At 38.4% G+C, this 13770-nt stretch overlaps 1 protein-coding gene across 1 annotated transcript; it reads left to right on the forward strand.

Moving 5' to 3' along the window:
* The first annotated feature begins 1636 nt into the window (after positions 1 to 1636).
* LOC114280363 (ABC transporter G family member 9) lies at positions 1637 to 5782 on the forward strand. The gene is made up of 4 exons (XM_028222722.2): positions 1637 to 1744; positions 2431 to 3217; positions 3902 to 4227; positions 5091 to 5782. The coding sequence occupies exons 1-4, from the start codon at positions 1637 to 1639 to the stop codon at positions 5748 to 5750; spliced, it is 1881 nt and encodes a 626-aa protein (XP_028078523.2). The 3' UTR covers positions 5751 to 5782.
* Positions 5783 to 13770: the final 7988 nt, after the last annotated feature.

The following is a 13770-nucleotide window of genomic DNA, read 5'->3' on the forward strand; positions in this document are numbered from 1 at the left end:
TAAAAAAAGTGAATCACACTTAATCATATAAATTTTAAATCCCTTACTATATCATTATATGTGGATTTAAAATTTTAAATTATGAGCCACTAACCTTACTCTAACAATTAAATTCTTGATCCACCTAATAATGTTTTTCACTGAAGTGTCATTGAAAGGTTATATATGATACGAAAAAAAAATTACAAACAAATTTAATTTATACATAAAATTTATTAAAAAAATATAATAAAAATAATATGACAGTAATATTATTATAAATATAAATCATTTTTATGAATACATAATTTTAATGTAAAAGTTTCCATTAAAACCCATCATTAGAAAAAAAAACTAGAAGGAAGGAATGCCTAGTGTCACTCTTGTTGTCAAACCGCCCCATGTCAGTCCAGGTGCCTCCCCCCCCTCATCTCTCTCGCATGACTACCTAAATTTACATCTCAATTTCTATCTCTATATCCACGTCTCGATTTATATCTCTATATCTATCTTTATGGATACTATCATAATGAGGGGAAATTCTATGGACTTCTCTTCCTGGTTATGTCTTATATTTTCAGTTTTTTAAAAATATTTTTATATTAGTTTTATTTTATCTATTTATTTTGGTGTTTATATCTCATATTTTGAAATTTTTCTAAATATTTTTAGATGATCATATGTGCACACATAAAAGGGAGACATGAGATGGTATTTGTGTCTCATATTTTGAATTCAATCATACAATTTATAATCTTACTTTCAAAATACACCTATGTCAGTTCTTCTATAATCTTATTTTCTAAAATTGTTTCTAGTACTATTGAAAATTATATGCATCTTATTATGTATTTTTGTGATTTATCATGATTCAAAAATGAAATTATATAGTTTATAATATATTTTTGTAATGTATTGTGGTTCGAAAATAAAATTACATATTTTAGGATAATATTACACATAGAAAATATTATGAACTCCAAATAATCTACCAAATGTTTTACAATCTCTCATATGGGTGTGATACCCACACAAACTTACATGTCTATAGGTCCCACACCATATGAGAGGTTTAATAAAACATGAAAAATGTTAAGAATACTAACAATCTTACCGATAGACTCACAAGTTGATGTGGGTCCCATACTTCACAAGTTGATGTGGGTCCCTGGAATTTATACCATTAAACTCAACAGTATAGGTTAGTATCCCTGAAGACTATGATGTGATGTCTGTAGAACCATACCAAGTGATGGTTAATCTTATCAAAACTTGTGAGTGCGTTAGTAAGATTGTAAATATTCCTAATATTGTTGATAAAACATTTAATAAATTATTTGGAATCCTTAATGTTACTCATTACACATTTAAGACTCGAATCCAAGATTTTTGGTATAATAAATAACACTATCATCAATTAATAAATAGCTCAATTAACAAAGCTTTCCTTCATCTTAGTGAGGAAAGTTTTTAGCACTTGTAAAACATTTTCTGTTCCCTTCAAGGCTTCAACCCCAACCCCGCCACCGCCACCACACAAGACCCAAGAAACAGAGAAAAGAGATACATCAGCTTCTTCTTCTTCTTTTTCAATCATCTCCGTCCATTGCATGTTGTTAGCTCTAGAGAGAGACACAGAGAGAGAGGAATAAAAGCAATGGAGGATTTGGAGGTGGCACAGACTGATCAGACAACCACGACTACTGGCAGCAAAGAAGCCTCCGCCGCCATCTTTAACAAAACTAATCGTACTGTTACATTGAAGGTACCATGTATATATATATGCTAATGTCTCATTCCCTTCAATACTATGAAGTGAATTGAATGTTTGTTTTCTCTACCCAAAACATTCAATTTAAGTCTTATCTTACTTGTTAAAAAATTTGTGAGTTTTATTAATAAGATTTCTTTGAAAATTTTGGTGGACTTTAAGCAACCAGACTAAGTGGTCTAATAATTGAGTCCTCTCTTGTTTTCGTTGTTCTTGGATTGAACAATTCAATTCAATCAGTGGGGTTTTTTTTTTTCTTTTTTTTTTCTTTTAATTTTTCTGTAAATTTTAAATGATGTAGTCAAAATGGTAACAAATTGTTTTCTGAGATTAAAACTTTTGAAACATACATCCAGGAAAATAGTTTGCATTTGACATTTGGGTTTTCTTTGTAAGTCCCTGCCCTGCTCCATTCTAGGGGTTTTGTCAAAAATATATAATTACTTAAATATATTTATTTTTTCTTTTAGGATTTGTACTGTAAAAAAGTATGTTTATATATATATATATATATAATTTTTTTTGAAATGAAGTTCTATTACTGCAAGCCCAATTCATGAATACAAAAGGTTTATAAGATTTGTTAGTTTGTATAGCGTTACCTTGGCATTATCACCATATACATATTAATGCTTTTTATGAGTACGTGTACTAAACTGGTGGTTGTATAAATTGTACAGTTTGAGGATGTTGTTTACAAGGTTAAACCCAAAAAAGGAGGGGAGCTAAAGAACTCAAAATCGGAAGAAAAAATTATCCTAAAGGGAATCACTGGTATAGTACTCCCCGGTGAAATGTTAGCCATGTTAGGCCCATCAGGCAGTGGCAAAACAACTCTCCTAACTGCATTGGGAGGCCGGCTCAGTGGCCAACTCACCGGGACTATAACTTACAACGGAGAACCTTTTTCCAACATAATGAAGCAAAATACCGGATTTGTCACACAGGACGATGTCCTGTACCCTCATTTGACCGTGACTGAAACGCTAGTGTTCACTGCTCTTCTTCGCTTACCTAATAATTTCACAAAATTGGAAAAAATCGGTCATGCTGAGGCGGTTATAAGTCAACTTGGATTGACTACGTGCAAGAATTGCATCATTGGAGGTCCATTTCTAAGGGGAGTCTCTGGGGGAGAGCGAAAAAGAGTCAGTATTGGGCAAGAAATGCTTATTAATCCGAGTTTGTTGTTTTTGGATGAGCCAACATCAGGGCTTGATTCCACGACAGCTCAGCGGATTGTGTCAACATTGTCGGGATTGGTAAATGGAGGGAGAACGATCGTGATGACGATTCACCAGCCTTCAAGTAGGCTGTTTTACATGTTTCATAAGGTCTTGTTGTTGTCGGAAGGTAATCCGTTGTATTTTGGGAAGGGAGATGAAGTGATGGATTATTTCTCCTCCATTGGTTATGCCCCCTCCGTTGCCATGAATCCTTCTGATTTTCTGCTAGATCTTGCAACTGGTACGTGCACAATAACTCAATTATATCTTTTGCAAGAGTGCAAATATTTTATTTTATTTTTTTTAAAGATTAGAATTTGTTACATGGTTTATTGGGATTGTAAAGAGTAAGATATTTTAGTTACCTCTTATGTTGAATAAATTGGTTATTAAATAAGGGAGATATAATATGGGTTACAATTAGAGCTAACAAATTTAACCCCAATGTACAAATGGAAATTAGCTGCATCTTGTGAACCCATTTAAAATTTGACTTATATGGGTTGAATATAAGTACTTTTACTTGGTTTCGATAAATCTAGTCACAAAGTAAGGAATTATCTACACCACCATACCACCATTGCTATTTGGGGGAGAAAAAAAAAAGTTTAATAAAGGATTGAACGAGTTGAGCTGTCAAACTTGTACCCAATTCCACCGAACCTGTTTATTAATGGGTGGGTTTGGATTGAATTATTTTAATGCATAACTTGTTGTGATCCACCCAAATCGAGCCAAACTTGCCGGTTTGCAACCTCTTAAGTACAATACTACCGTTTTTGGTGGGCTTATTACTCTGTTTCTTTAATGGGAGAAAATCATGTTTGTTATAATTTATGACAAAGCAAATGGATTATTGATGAGAAGGGCAAAACATAGAGAAAAATAAAATCAATGTCATATTGATAAAATACAATTTTTGTAGGTATTTCATCTGATGGTTCCAGGGAGGATCAAAATGCGGTTAAGCAGACTCTGGTTTCTGCTTTTAAGACCAACATCGCCGACACATTGAAGTCAGAAACCCATGAAACTGGCCACCATCGCCTTCATGGAGGAGGATTACAAGACAAGCAGTTTGAGCGGTGGAATACCACTTGGTGCCAACAATTTTTGGTGTTGCTTAGGAGAGGTGTGAAAGAAAGGAAGCATCAGGCGTTCTCTTTTCTCAAAATCGGACAGGTCTTGGTGGTTTCTTTACTTGTAGGGTTACTATGGTGGCAATCTGATATATCTCACTTACAAGATCAGGTACACCCATTATTTGCTTTCTTGTTCTCTATAGATGTTGCAGACAAATATTTATATATATATATATATATATATAGAGAGAGAGAGAGAGAGAGACAGGATTGATAGTATCTCTGGTACATTAACCTCCACTGAACAATGTCCATTCCCACTTTTCTTGATACACTGCTTCACTGTTTTTGAAAGCTAAAGAAAAAATCAATACACCCCATTTATCAATCTTCAAGTATTTTCAAGTCCAACTTCCAATTTTTAGTAATACATTAGTATTACTAAAAATTGGGAGTTGGATTGGTATTACTAAAGGGTTGAAAATACTTAAGATAGTTTACGGTTATATGGACAATGTTGCGGGTGTCTCAAATTCAACTCATATGATGATTATTACCCATTGATGATCTGCTCAAATTGATATGATTTGATTAATGGGCATATGGCGTGGTTTTCTCTCATTTGACCTGTTATTTATATGATACTTATGGATCTTCTATATATTGGGTTATTTTGAGATTGTAGATTTGTGAAGATCTTGTGAGTTTTGTAAAAGGGTTGTGAAAGAGAGAGCATCTCATTGTAATCTCTACATTTATAGTGAAACTCATTTGTTGTTCGTTGCACATAGACAGGTTTATAACAGAATCACGTAAATATATATCTTTTTGTATGTTTATTTTGTTTTGACTTTCCTCACCTTCACCCTTGCCATAACAGACAATAGACTTCATTTCAGTTGTTTTGGGAACAGATCCATTTTTGAGATGGGAATGAAACTTATCAATTACTGATAATTATAAAACCAAAGCTTATCACGTATCATGTTTTCACCAAATTAATCGAAATTCTGTTTGGCTTTGATCATGCAGATAGGACTTCTCTTCTTCACCTCCGAATTTTGGGGCTTCTACCCTCTCTTCGAAGCCATTTTCATGTTCCCACAAGAACGCAGGATGCTAGCAAAGGAAAGATCCTCCGGCATGTACAGGCTCTCGTCATATTTCATGGCAATGACAGTTGGCGACCTGCCAATGGTGCTTGTCCTCCCCGCTGTCTTCCTAACCATAATCTATTGGATGGCAGGGCTGAAACCCACTGTGTTAAACTTCTGCAAGACCTTGTTTGTTCTCCTATATAGCGTCCTAGTCTCTCAAGGACTAGGACTCGCACTTGGTGCCATAGTGATGCATCAAAAATCGGCTGCCACACTTGGAGGGGTCATCATGCTATCGTTCCACTTAACCGGAGGGTTCTATGTACAACATGTCCCTAAATTCATAGCATGGATTAGGTATATATCTATCAGTCGGTACACATACAAGCTCTTGTTGGGGTCACAATACAAGGCCAGTGACACATACCCTTGTGCTGCTAAGAATGGGACTTGTTTGGTTGGGGATTTTCCTTCAATTAAGCTTGTGGGACTTGATCGATATGGCTTGTCAGTGTTTGCCCTTGGTATAATGCTCCTAGGTTACAGGACTGTAGCTTATATTGCCCTCATGAGGGTTGGAGTCACCAGAAAATAGGTTTCAAAGTTTTTCTTTTTAAACTTTTTGTACAACCCCTATCAGGATTGTAACTTAATTTTAGTTTCTTTCAAAAAAAATAAATAAAATAAAATAATAAATGCCTTTGAAATTAGTCAATTGTTATAATTTTCTAACAAAAATTTCATCTTAACCAGGTGCAAACTAGAAATTAATTTTGCTCTGATTTCATTTTCCATCATATGCTTTTACTCTAATTAAGGTTGATGAAGAGGAAGAATAGTGGTCAATGATGAACTACTGACTCAACTAAGAGCCCTTCTGATTCCAGACATGCTTGGTGCTGTTTATGAGAGAGACAAATGTCTTTGAAGAACAATCCCTGTTTCTTTTTCTATTTCCTTCCAGTTGGAAAAATAAAAAAAATAAAAAATCTTTAAATCAAAAAGATGATGAGCATTTGAGCGTCCAATTTCATGTATAACTTGAGAAATGCTATAATCAATTTTTTTTAAGAGAAAATTAGTTTAAGGTTCCTATTCCATTTTTAGTAATGGAAGAAATTTATAATATTATTTTATGATGTTTAAGGTCCCTCAATCTTAACACCCATAAATTATAGAAAAATTTGATTCTCTCAAATCAAACTGGTCTCTCCCTCTCTTTCTCTCTCTCTGCTCTTCTCTCTCCAATGAACTCTACCTCCATCACCGCCGCCGATAACTCTTTCTTATCGTTGCATCTCCTCCCGCCAGTGGTGGAGTCAGGAAATTAAATCAGGAGTGGCACTTATTTTATTATTATTTTTATTATTATTATTATTATTATTATTTTTTTTTTTTAATAACCAACAATAAGAAGATAATAATAATTTTTGAATTAATATAAATAAATTGTTACAAAAGTATTTCATATAAAATTTTACAATTAACTTAGAATAAAATCGAAAAGAAAGTATTGTGTGTAATGTAAAAAAGTCATATATTTAAGTTGTAAAATAAATTATATAATGGTAAGATAAATCAAATTTTTCAAAATTTGCGTAAAAATTTCATATAATATGATATTACGTCATTATTGACATATGATATCACCAACCAATAGTAAAACAACATATGAACGGTGAACTCCACATGCAAATATAACTATCACTCTAATAATTTTTACATATATATAGTGAAATTAATTATATTTGCTTATCAATAATGATAGATATTACCTTTATATTGAGATTTTTTCACAAAATTTTCATTCATAAAAATATAATTTGGTGTAGTCACTTCATTTTTAATAAAACAATCACTATTGTTTTCATAAATTTAAAAATACCCTTGATATTTTATTCTAAATATTATTTTTGTTTAAATTTTATTTATATACATATGTAAAAAAATAATAATAATAATTCCAGGGGGCACGTGTGTAGACACCCCATTTTTGACCGTCCTCAAGACTTGGACGTCATCGTTTGAACACTCGGTGATCATCCATGTTCGTGTTCGTTTTGAGTTTTCGGAAGTCTCGGCTACGCGCCTTGCCTTAAGATCTCTCGACTTGCTTGTTTTGTGTTTGGTTTTGCACCAAACACTTGTTGCTTTGCTTCTGAGGGCAGGGAATGGCTTGTTGGTCATCCCCACACCTTACCGGCCATGGCTTGAGACCACCAGTCCCGTTTTGTTGGTACCAGCCATTGGTGATGGCCGGTCGGCACTCTTTATGGTCGGCCGACCATTGTTTTGGTCAATTTGTCATTTTTGGCTGGCCGACCAGTGTTCATCTGGTTTTGATAGATATTTTATGCCAGCTGTGATAGCTGGCATCCACAATGCCCCCCCTCCATACACGTGTATGGAGGGATTTCCTTCTTGCTTAGCTTGTTTTGTAAGCTTTGCAAGATTGGAATTCCTATAAAGGGAGGGCTTCTTCTCCCTCCTCAAGGGTTCCAAAAAAGTTCCAGAGGTCTGAAAATTAGGGTTAGAATATTTGTATCTATCTATCTCTATATCTCTCTCTCATTGCATATTTGTGTGTGTTAAAGGTTGTTTTGTTCTTAGTTTTGCACTAAGACACCTAGTATTACACCATACCTTGGTTGCTGAGGTGCCAAAGGGTTGTTCTTGGAGTTTTTGAGCTGGTTTTGACCTAAGGAGGCTGCTGGAGTGGTCTTCTTGAAGAAGGTCTTCAAGGGTAGGAACCTTACCCCTTTATTCTCCATTTTTATACAAGCTTTTGACCTATTTTGCACCTGTTTTTAAGCTTAGTGAATAACTAATAAAATTTCTGATTTTGTGTGTTTTAGAACTTTGTTTAAGGTTGCTTTGAGGTTTGGGGTTGTTTCCCCCCTCCAAGGCCTTGTTAGGCCTTGTTTAAGGCCATATCTTTTGGCCCTCACTTTGAGCTTTGCATGACCTCTCTACCACTGAAATCCAGAGGATTTTCAGTGGTGGAGAGGTGGTTTTGAGGTCCTAAATGGGAGAGGGTCATCCCCTCTCCATGTTGCCTTTGATGCTTGCACAAATGGCTTGTGTTGTAGCTTGTATGCCTAGCTTGCTTTAGCTTCTTTTCAGGAGTAGTTGTGCTTATTTTGTCATGATATAGCACTGTTTTAAGTTGGTTTAGACACACCATGCATACTTTCCATACTTGTCTTGTAAAGCCATGAAATTGCCTTAACATGCATCATGATGTACCATGACTTTTTAGCATGATTTTGGCTTAGCTTTGTGGAGCTTTTATGCATGTTTTGGTATGCTTAAAGTCTGATTTTGGTTGCTTGGGTCATCCGTGACTTGCTTTGTATAGCTACCATGCAACCTAGCTTGTAGGCTTTGAGTATTGGAACCTCTAGCATGCTTTACTTGCATTATTTCAGTGACTTGGAGTCACTTACCATGTCATTTCAGTCCATATGGGATGCTTCTTTAATGTCTTAAAGAGTTTGTGTTTCATGCTCCATGTTTGTGCCATTGTGTATGCCATCATGTGTAGGCATTTGGTATGCCATCTAAGTGTGTCTTTGGCCTTGTTTTGGTCTGCCTTGGGACTGTTTTCAGTCCCTTTGGCCCTTTGAGGCTTGGTTGGCATGGTCATGGCTTGAGCCCCTTGGCTAGCCTTGAGTCTTGGACCTTGTTGCATGCTTTGCTTGATTTGTTTAGTTGGTTTGGCACCTTTTCTAACATGATTTCAGAGCTTACAATGTATGCCATTTGTCCATGTTTGTTCCTTTTAAGTGTGCTTAAAAGTTGCCTCTTTATGCTTAAGTATTGGATCATGTATGCATGCATGTTTGTATGTACATTTGCCTCCATTTCCTTGGCATATTGGCCACTAGTAGAGAGCTGTCCATCTTAGTGTAAGTCCATCCTTTGCATGTTGTTGCATGCTCACCTTGCGTGTTGTTGTATGCTCGGCCTATCACATGCCGTTACATGCTTGAATCACTTTGCATTTGGCATGCATTTTCTTTGTTAAGTTGCTTTACATGTTTCCATGCTAAGTCCCCTTCACATGTTGTTTCATGTTTGTCATTAGCATTGTTGTTACATGCCTCGCATGCTTGTTTGCTTAGGTTGTGTGCCTAGTACACATTGCTTGCTTGCATGTTCATGTTGCATACTTAGCTTGCATGCTTATGATGCATAACATTATGCATATCATGCATGCCTTGCCTCTTGATCAAGCATGATAGAGGTCGGGTCCTTTATGTGTTTTGTGTGCATTCCATTTGACATTAAAATTGCACACTTTGGCCTCTCGGACCATCATGCATTGAAATACGTGATTGGTGGCCCGAGGGTCTAGGACCAAACTCCCTTGAGTTCATAACATGATGGGGAGGTTGGTTGTGCAAACATTTGCTTTAAGATGCATTGCCATGCCTTGTCTATCCTCTGCTGCTATCAAAACAAGGTTCTGCAGGAAGATATGGTCGACCGACCATTTTTAGTGCCGATTGACCAATAATGGATGGCCGAGAGCCTTACAACTGGTCGATGACCACCTTCCCATGGCCAGTGACCATTCCTCTTGGTCGGTGACCTTCTACAGTGATCAGGGAGTGATGCTGAAGCATCCTTAGGACTTGTGCAGTCTTCAGAGATGCAGAGCAGTGTAAACAGAGGCAGCTTGTGCATGGCGGTGGATTTCCGAGCGGAGCCGAGCACGCATGCATTGGACCCTCTTCCCGAGGCTGTTTTACCGCTTTATTAGCTTAGTTAATTTGCTTAAACTAGTTAAGTGGTCTGTAACTATTTAATTAGCTTGTTAGTTAGTTAAATTTGTATTATTCTTTTGGTCTCTCCGAGAGAAGGCAATTTGTAATAAGTGTGCGTGCGTGTGTGCATGTCTTCCAACCCCCACTTCTTTCTCCCTTTTATTTAACCGCTTATGATGGTTAGTTTTAGGGCATATTTGATTTAGCATACCTTATGCAATGCATGCGTGCATCTATTCATCTGTATTGCATACATCAGGCTCGGAGTATCATACTAACCGCATATTATTTCAATTCTAATTTGAATACGTGCATCGAGTTGTTGCATTTCATATGCCATCCTTAGATTAGCCGAGCCTATTCTAGTGACATTTTGTAAGCGATGCATTAGCCATTTTAACATGGACTTGGATCATACATTGATTGCTAACATGTTCTTCATTTTAGCTCGGAGTACACTGTGAGTGTTTATACTTTAGCATATTGCATGTATATGCGTGTTAACATGAAAGCATGCTTGCCATGAGGCTAATTGCTTAGTTGATTTATTGCCTGAATGCCTGTGGGTGAAGGTTGGGTTGCTTGAATTGGAATAATTCGTCGAAACCCATGTTTTATCCTACTTGCGAGTAGCAAACCTCAAACCATTTTCCAAACAAAACGGATATGCGATGCTTTGTTCCAAATTAGGCGATCTAGTCTATACTTTTGTGTTGTGCGCATCACATAGTAAGATTAGCTAAATAACCGGAATAAGAATGCATAATGTTTTCAAAACTAGATATTATGGTTAGTAGAGGGCGATCTTTGATCGGGTGAGCGGGGGTGCTTATAGCTGACCTTCCCCAATCGTACCCAAGTTCCCGAGCCGAGGCAACTTTGGTGATGAGGGATACATGGCCTTAGGCAAACAAGTCAAGGTTTCCTAAATTCTCCCATAAAAAATATTTAGGTGGCGACTCTGTATCTAGCAAAGCAGTCCACGTTTGGCACTTCTTTCTAAAAATCTATTTTTCAAAACGATTTGCTGGATTTGGATTCTTTGGTGATTTATCAATCTCGCATTGCACATTGTGAGATCAGATTAAGAACCGTGACAATTTGAGTCCGAACTGTAGTGAGCCCAAATGAACAAAACGGGATTCCCTCCCGGGACGTTCGGGGACATCTACAGTTTCTGGCGACTCTGCTGGGGATTTAGAGAACTTGACTCGAACTCATGATATCTTGTTTTGACTACACTTATGTGTTTTTTTGCATTGCATTGTCATTGGTGCGCCTAAGTCATAGTGTTTGCCGTCTGCTATTCCTGAACGGTTTGCCGGAGGCTCGCTTTGAGAAGCGTGCCATAAGGCTGACCGGTTACGGGCTCTGCCACGATGGGAACACAAACCCCGGTTGTTACCGGGGCACCCTTTTTGACCATCCCAAACTAGGACAGGTTGCTTACTCGATTGTAGGTTGTTTGAAACCGTTGTATGCGTAGTGAAACCCTAGTTATTGACGAAACTAGGACAGGGAAACCCTACCCCAATATAGGGGTGTATTGGCTTTCATTTGCTTGTTATATGTGCTTTTAGAGTTGACCTCTACAGGGAACGCACATATCCGTTTGCAAGTCTGGGCATCAGGCCTGCGGGCATCAGTGTCAGTGTTTTTAGAATTAGTAGTATCTGCGGGTATCAGATTCAGTTTTGGGGCAGTAGTTTTGGGGAACAGTGATCAAATACAGTTCTTCAGTTGTGCTTACAATTGTTTGGGTAAAATTGGGCTGAGACGCTGCCTGTTTTCTCTTTCAAGAGGAGGGGGGTTTCAGAGATCTGAGTTCAGAATAGCCAGTGTTCTCCTTCGTTGAAGCAAGGCAGATATCTGATCAGTCAAGTCACCAGTCACATCACCTCCGTTTAGTTTAGCGGATTTATGATGTCACAGAATTCAGAGGAAGTTGTGGTTATGGCAGCCGCACAAAATCAAGGGATCATCTTACAGGGTGAGACCAATGTTGAGATATCACACCCGCCCAGGTCGCCTGCTGCGCGCCCGATCTGGGAACCCCAGATGTTTCAAGCTCGTGAACCCACCACGTTTGAGTTAATGGGAATGATTGGCGACCTCCAGAGATCCGTGGCTGATCTAGCCTCTGGAATGTCAGCCCCGCCACCAACTGCATCGTATATTGGGAATTTCATGCCGCAGGAGCCCCCACTACTGGGGCGAATTATAATTGAGCTCAACCAGCCTGAAGCTGTCTCGAACTCCGGCAATGACATATCAACGATAACGGGGCTTCGCACTGAAGCAACAACCCAAACCTCCCACTAAGCTGAGGTTGGTGGGAAGAACAAGATGACGGCAGATGTAGATCCCTATGCACAACTCCAGCAAGCTGTTGAGGCTCTGAAAGTCAGGGGGTTGAATAAGCAACAAGTACTCACAGTTATGGCTAAGACTGTGGATGACATCGTCCCCACTCAGACCGAGAGTAGTTCAAGCCAGAGGGAAAATCGGGATAGGGACCGTCGTACCAGAACCGTTCCTTCCAATCCTAACCCTGCACCTGGAAAAGATTAGAAAGCCAAGGTGGCATCTGTCGATCCTTTTGCTACCACGTCCAGCAAAGGTCCACAGACTTCGAAGTATCTGCCCCGAGGGCGCAGGGCTTTTCATGCCCTCTACATGCCTTTGTCTAAGGCGCTTCACATCCTTGCTAAAATGGGACATCTTAAACCTCTTGAGCCTCGGCCTCTCCCTACTCATCTTCCACCGGGTTATGATGCTACCCAGTACTGTGCGTACCATCAACAGGCTGGTCACACCACCGACAATTGCTTTTGTCTTCGCCACAAAGTGCAAGACTTGATCGATAATGAGGTCATCCTCCCGCCAAGCTCAGCCAAGTCTGTCGCCACTGAATTTGTAGACTTCGAAGATAGTACAAGTATGTGATCAGGGGTTGGACCACCTACGGGCGGCGCTCGACTTATTTCAGATATGGCGTTTAGCACACACTGTTTTGAGTGTTTTGCAAATGATGACTGTTATACACTCTGACTTGGGTATTGAGTCAGTTCTGTGGTTTTGTTTTGAGTCAGTCTTTTTGCTTAAAGGTCTGTCTTGTTGTATCAAGTCAGTCCTGTTGTATAGGAGTCGGGTGATCTCGGAGTTGTTACCTCAGACACCATTGTCGTTTTTGTGCTTGTCTTTTCCTTTCTTTTGAGTCTGTCTCTGCTGTGGAGCCAGTTACAACCAAGAAATCGGATTGAAACAGCTGTGGCAGTCATGCTTTTGTGCTTGTTGCTACTGTGAGCCTGTTGTGCCAACAATGTTCAGAACGAAGTGGCAGTGCTTTTCACTTACTCTTCTGTGCTTTGAACTCATTGTATTGACTGAAGTTTTTTTCAAAACCTTTTCAAACATTGTGATGAAAATGAAGAGGAAGGAATTCCTCAGGATTTGTAAAAATTTGATCAATTGAGAGAAAGAGAGGCGTGCTAAGCCCTTAATGAATGAGATCATGCTTGTTAATGTGAGTACTGAGAAGGATCCTAGCCTGATCTAGATTGGTTCTACACTGTCTTCAGCGCAAACGATTCGTCGCTTTCTTAAAAGTTTTCAAAAAATGTTTTGCGCTGTCCTGCGAAGACTTGTGTGGAATCGCTCTTGAGCTTGTGCAGCCTAGGACCGCTCTCAGCCTCGAGACTCGACCCCTCATTTTCAAACCTTAGACTTAAATTCAGAATGTTCAATGGTCGACCATCGAAGGAGGCCTGTGTGGCCAGATTCGAAGTAGCCCTCGAACAAGAGGCACCAAAGTCAGATCAAGAAGATCAGATGTCGTCAAATGAA

This window comes from Camellia sinensis, chromosome 8, assembly GCF_055761805.1.
Source record: "Camellia sinensis isolate YWXY chromosome 8, ASM5576180v1, whole genome shotgun sequence".
NCBI classification, from domain to species: domain Eukaryota; kingdom Viridiplantae; phylum Streptophyta; class Magnoliopsida; order Ericales; family Theaceae; genus Camellia; species Camellia sinensis.